The sequence below is a fragment of the Hipposideros armiger genome, unplaced genomic scaffold (genome assembly GCF_001890085.2).
Source record: "Hipposideros armiger isolate ML-2016 unplaced genomic scaffold, ASM189008v1 scaffold_1066, whole genome shotgun sequence".
In the NCBI taxonomy this organism is placed as follows: Eukaryota; Metazoa; Chordata; class Mammalia; order Chiroptera; family Hipposideridae; genus Hipposideros; species Hipposideros armiger.
Window position 1 is genome coordinate 107,550 of NW_017732416.1, and position 6,002 is coordinate 113,551.

Sequence of the window (6,002 nt, forward strand, 5' to 3'; positions counted from 1 at the left end):
TGAGCTGTTGTTCAGCATCTTAGCTGTGGAGGGCAGTGTCACTGGCCCTCATATGTGGGATCCGAACCGGGGCCCTCTGGTTTCCCAAGCCAGCTCTTTACCAACACGCCACTCAGCCGGCCCTGATTTTTTTTTTAATCACTTAAAAAAATCATAACATTAATTACTACTTGGTTCTTGATTTTGTTTTTTGTTTCTCCCTTCCCAACTAGGATGGAAGCTTTCAAGAGCAGGGACCTTGCCTGTGTCATTTATATTTTTCTGCACCTAGATTAGTGCCTATCAGAATGAACACTTGTTGAATGTTTGAATATAAAGCATGAAAAATTACCCATAATTGTACTTCCCAGAGATAAATAATCATTGTTGGTATTATGGTATATACTTTTCTTATTTTCTATATGTGTGCTTACATATTTATAAGTGTCCATAATTATGCATTTATACCATATTTCATTGAGTCTAAGGATGAACATTGTTTTAGTATATTTTATGTCTAAAACTGGGATGTCATATAGTAAAGGGTATGCCATGATTTAATTGGCAGCATTTTTCTTTCTTGGTGCCACATAAAATGAGGCTGTGTCTTAAAATGTAAAGCATCTTAGATTTGATGAAATATGGTATATATTTAAAACAAAAATGATATAATAATGTTAGTTATGTCCTGCCCCCCCACCTAAATGTCTTGAGCATTTCCCCATATCACTATATTTAGAACTCATTCTTAACAGATATATAGCATCTTATTAAGAGTGTATCATAAATTGTTCAACCAATTCCTGTTGATGGACATTTGGACCTTTTCAATTTTTTTTCTTGTTATAAACAGTGCTGTGTTGAATATCCTTGCACATATCTTTATGTACTTGAATGAAATTTCTTTTGATTAAATAAGTACCTAGATCAGTGGGTATACATGTTTTCTATAGTTATGAGAGTGCCTATTTCCCTATACCCTCAGTATGGGATCTTTAGAAATTTTTAAAACTTTTGTTAATCTGATAAATGAAAAAATATCCCAATGTTTTAATATCATTTCTTTAATTATGAATGGCATTGTGCCTCTTTTTGTGTTAGTTAGCTGTTTTTATTTCCTCTTCTAATTGGCTGGCAGTTTTGCCTTAAATAGAAAGAGAAGGCATTATAGTTTGGAGCCATGCATTATCATATTAATCTTAGGAACAACTTTCAGGGCAGAACCCACTGTTGTGGAGGGCAAGAGGACTTCACAAGAATTCAGGAATAATTAGAATTGTTTCCTTTATCATGGAGACCAAGAAGGGTTACAGTATCATCAGTTTGTGAGCTGAATACTGGAACTTAGACTATGTTGTTAAACTTTAAATGCTCTTCTTCTCTTTAATATGACTTGGTTGTAGTATAGTGATATTAGGTCAGTAGGTCTGAAATAGGACACGGCTCTGGGACTTGAGTGAAGTACAGTATTGGATCTAGAGATTAAATCTACACTTGTTTAAGATTAGATTAATATGGGTTTGGTTTTTTTTTTGCACATTGCCAAAATGTTCTTGTCAACATTTTTGAGCATCTTTCTATGCCAGAGTTTCAAAGATAGGTATCAGATGGTCTCTGCCTTTTAGGTTCCACTGTAGCCTGTGGAGGAGACAGATTTCAATCCTTTGGTAGGACTGAAGCTAGAAGGTACTGGGTTGTCGGAAAAGTCATGATGTATTTTTTCTATGTTTTTCGTTGCAAAAATGTGTCATGACTTTTCCAACAACCTGATACATAGACTATGAAGGACATAGAGAAAGGTGTTTGGTCTAATCGAGTTTAAGGAAGGGCTCCTGGAGGGTAAGCTAAACTGAGTATTGAAAGATGAGTAAGAGTTAGTTGGGGGGTAGTAAGTAGTAAAGCATGGGAGAAGACATGCATGGATGAAATGGACTACAAGTATGATATTCTTAGAACATAAAGTCTGAGGTGAAGAGTGACTATGATGAGTCTGGGGAGATAAACAAAAAGCAGATAATGAAAGGCCTTAAATGCCATGCTAATGATTCTGCATTTTATAGGTTAAGGGGAGTCATATTGAGTAATGGCATTGTCAAGTTTGCATTTAAGAGATCATTGCGGGGCTGGCCGAGTGGTGCGTTGGTTATGAGCTGGCTTGGGATGCCAGAGGGCCCCGGTTCGGATCCCACATATGAGAGCCAGTGAGTGACACTGCCCTCTATAGCTAAGATGCTGAAAACAGCTCAACCTGGAGCTGGGCTGCCATGAGTCGCCAGCGATGGTGTAGGGTGCAGCCCCTGCTGCATTGGGTTGCCATGGGCTACCGTGTGTAGCCAGCAGCCAGCGTGAGCGGCCATCCAGAAGCCAGCAACTGATCTGCCTCGCCCGGGAAGAGCACAATGATGGTGCCAACTTGGGCCAGTGAAGCAACGTCCTCCACAACTAGATGGAAGAACAAAAGGACAGCAGCTTGTCTGTTCCCATCCCCCAATTCCCCAATAAAAATCTTAAAAAAAGAGAGAGATCATTGCGTGAAGATTGATTGAGGGGCAAGACCAAAGGCAAGGAGACTTGTTGGGAAACAGTTCTGGTAATCCATGTGAGAGAATAAGGCCTTAGCTCAATGTAATAGCTTATTAGATTATGATAGCTTATTAGAAAAATTGTAATCATTTCTCTTAGTCTATATAATATTTGACCCTCTTGTTCAGAACCCCTTTGAGATTAAATTTTATGGAACTGGGTTTATTATTTTGCAGAAATGACTTTTATTCATTGTCCAATTGTTTGTTGTTCCTTTATGTCTGTAAGAATTTTGTACTTTTATAAATACCTACCCAATTGGTATGGTGCTATGTGGAGATGGTTAATAAGTGTTTCTGATGATTATAAAAATTGGGAAATGTTAGCCCTTTTGGTATGCTTAGTGGTTATCTTAGAGGGAAACAATTTTGAAGCGTTTTTGCCTTTTGGGTAAAAGTAATGATTTGTTAGATTAAATTTAGGTTATATAATTTCTTATATATTATAACTTGTATCCTAATTTCTTTTTCTTTTTTTAAAAGGCTATTAACAAAAGATGGTGGATCGCTTGGCAAATAGTGAAGCAAATACCAGACGTATAAATATAGTAGAAAACTGTTTTGGAGCAGCTGGTCAACCCTTAACTATACCTGGACGGGTTCTTATTGGAGAAGGAGTATTGACAAAGTTGTGCAGAAAAAAGCCCAAAGCAAGGCAGTTTTTCTTATTTAATGATATTCTTGTATATGGAAATATTGTCATCCAGAAGAAAAAATATAACAAACAACATATTATTCCCCTGGAAAATGTCACTATTGATTCCATCAAAGATGAGGGAGACTTGAGGAATGGATGGCTTATCAAGACACCAACTAAATCATTTGCAGTTTATGCTGCCACTGCCACTGAGAAATCAGAATGGATGAATCACATTAATAAATGTGTTACTGATTTGCTCTCCAAAAGTGGGAAGACACCCAGTAATGAACATGCTGCTGTCTGGGTTCCTGACTCTGAGGCAACTGTATGTATGCGTTGTCAGAAAGCAAAATTCACACCTGTTAATCGTCGTCACCATTGCCGCAAATGTGGTTTTGTTGTCTGTGGGCCCTGCTCTGAAAAGAGATTTCTTCTTCCCAGCCAGTCCTCTAAGCCTGTGCGGATTTGTGACTTCTGCTATGACCTTCTTTCTACTGGGGACATGGCCTCATGCCAACCTACTAGGTCGGACTCTTACAGTCAGTCATTGAAGTCTCCTTTGAATGATGTATCTGATGATGATGACGATGATGATAGCAGTGACTAAGGACATACTTTGAAATATTTAATCGGGTGTGACTATCTGAGAAATCAGCTTTGAGGGGAATGTAAAATTCTGAGTTCTCTCTCAGTTTTGCTCTAGCCATGAATTTGCCTGAGAAACTTTTAACCTTTGTGCCTCAATATATTCTATAGAAAATAGGTCCTGTTGTCATCCCCCCAACCCCACCATTGCCACCACTCTCTCCCTCACCCCACAACTCTCCACTCTTCTGCAGGGTTAGCCTATTACAAATATAACAGATAAATTTTTGGTTTCTTGTTTAATTCTAGATTATTTTCTTGGTTGGAAAAAGGTGTTTATTTAACAGATCATATACCACATTGTTTATTATATGTTTATTATATGTTATATGGAAAAACTAAAAGCAAAGAATGATGGAAAACGGAGTATAATGTGGTTAGTTAATATTATTAGCTTTTTTCTAACCATTCTGTCTAATGGTTAAGACACCAGTAATAAAAATACATGATTTGGAAATACTTTTTGGCTTTTTCATATACCAAGTGGTGCCTTATAATAGCACTGTTAACCTTCTCACTTTATAGTATGTTTTAAAAAAAACACTGGTGCTCTTTGAGGTGATAAAATTAGTGTTTATAAATGGGTATAAAATTAGAAAATACTTGTCACCTGATAGCTACAAATAACTAAATTTAGAGGTTCTTTATTCTATATGAATAAATATTTTTCCATAAAATAGTTGTGATTATATTTTTACATTTTATAGGTACCAAATTATAATTGTCAAATATAAATTTTAAATTAATAGGAGGTCATTCTTAAGATTTTGGTTTGAAATTTATCAAATATAGAATTGCATTGCATTAGTTTTTATTTTTAGTAAGACATTTGTAGGTATAAATTCATCTGCTGTAACATTATTTCCAGAATGTAAAATCTTATAAAATTGTTGAAATTAATCTGTTAAAAAAATCCTGTGGTGGAGCACAAGTCTATTTAGGTTGAAGATTTGGAAGAAATAATATGTAAGAATGGTCAAAACAGACCAATTAAGTTTGACTAGACTTCATATCTGTGGGAGTATTGTCTATTTCGGTGTGAAACTATCTTGGATTTACAAGTATAGTGTTATATTTTATAAAGTTTTGTAAAGTCCCAAACAGTATTTCTATTTTTGTAAAACAATTGTTCATTTAATCTGTTTTTGAAATCACTTTGCAATGTATGGAAATAGAGTAGCAATTGATATTTCTAAATTGTGAACTTTACTGAGTCAGTCTAGAATGCCTTTGAGAAGTGGTAATTTTTCGTTCTGTTTTTGAGGCAGCCATTAGGTTATTATATTTATCATATAAAACTTGATGCATTTTGCACTACTATCTCCATTTGTATGCTGCAAATAACGAGCCTTTCAAATACAAAAAATCAGTCTAAAGATTGTTTTAAATTCTAAATTCTTTTGTTTTTAAACCTTTAAATCTGGATATATTGCATGTGTTATGAGAAGTCTGATTCAATAACTTGTGATTGAGGATTCTTTGGTTAAGGCACTAGCTTTACTGTTAAATTGTGAAAGCATTTGAGATAATATAGGAAATGTGAAAGAAAAACACAACAGGTTTTTTTGTTTGTTTGTTTTACCATCAGGTGGACTTTTGTTTCCAAGCAATATGTCATATAATGAACATATCTGAAAAGGACCATGAAACCTGAGAAGTGCTAATGGAGTCTTGCTGGTACATAGGAACCTAGCAAATTCAGGAACCAAGGGGAAATGTTCTGCGATAACATTTGCATTGTCAACCTCTATTGACTTTTTTTTACAATAAAAAATACTTTACTACTTACTTTGTTTTGTGTGTATTGTTATTTGAAGATTTTTTTCTCTCTTGCTAAGGTAATGGAGAGATTATGCATTTTTTCCCTTCATTCAACAGCTGTGAGTGCCTTCTGTGTGCCAGGCATTGTTCTAGGCCCTCAGGATAGAGCAGCAAACAGAAATTCCCTTTTCCTGGAGGTTACATGCAAATAGAATCCAAGATGTGTGTTCTTCCATAATTTTTTTTAAATAATTTTTAAAACTTTTGTAAATCTTAATTATATATAAAGTTGAAATTATTTTGGTGCTGATTTTTCATTCTCTTCAATGAAATTTACCTGGACTGTACTGGATTCCTAGTGCATTAACCAAATTGGCAACTATTGGCGTAAAGAT

General features: G+C 35.2%; 1 protein-coding gene across 3 annotated transcripts in view; it reads left to right on the plus strand.

Moving 5' to 3' along the window:
* PLEKHF2 (pleckstrin homology and FYVE domain containing 2) overlaps window positions 1–5,634 on the plus strand; it is a 71,065-nt gene extending 65,431 nt beyond the window's left edge. For all 3 annotated transcript variants that reach the window (XM_019632014.1, XM_019632013.1, XM_019632015.1), the window contains one exon: window positions 3,045–5,634. In XM_019632014.1, the coding sequence (XP_019487559.1) occupies window positions 3,059–3,808 (750 nt within the window). In that variant the 5' untranslated portion in view covers window positions 3,045–3,058 and the 3' untranslated portion in view covers window positions 3,809–5,634. The remainder of the gene's footprint in view (window positions 1–3,044) is intronic.
* Window positions 5,635–6,002: the final 368 nt, after the last annotated feature.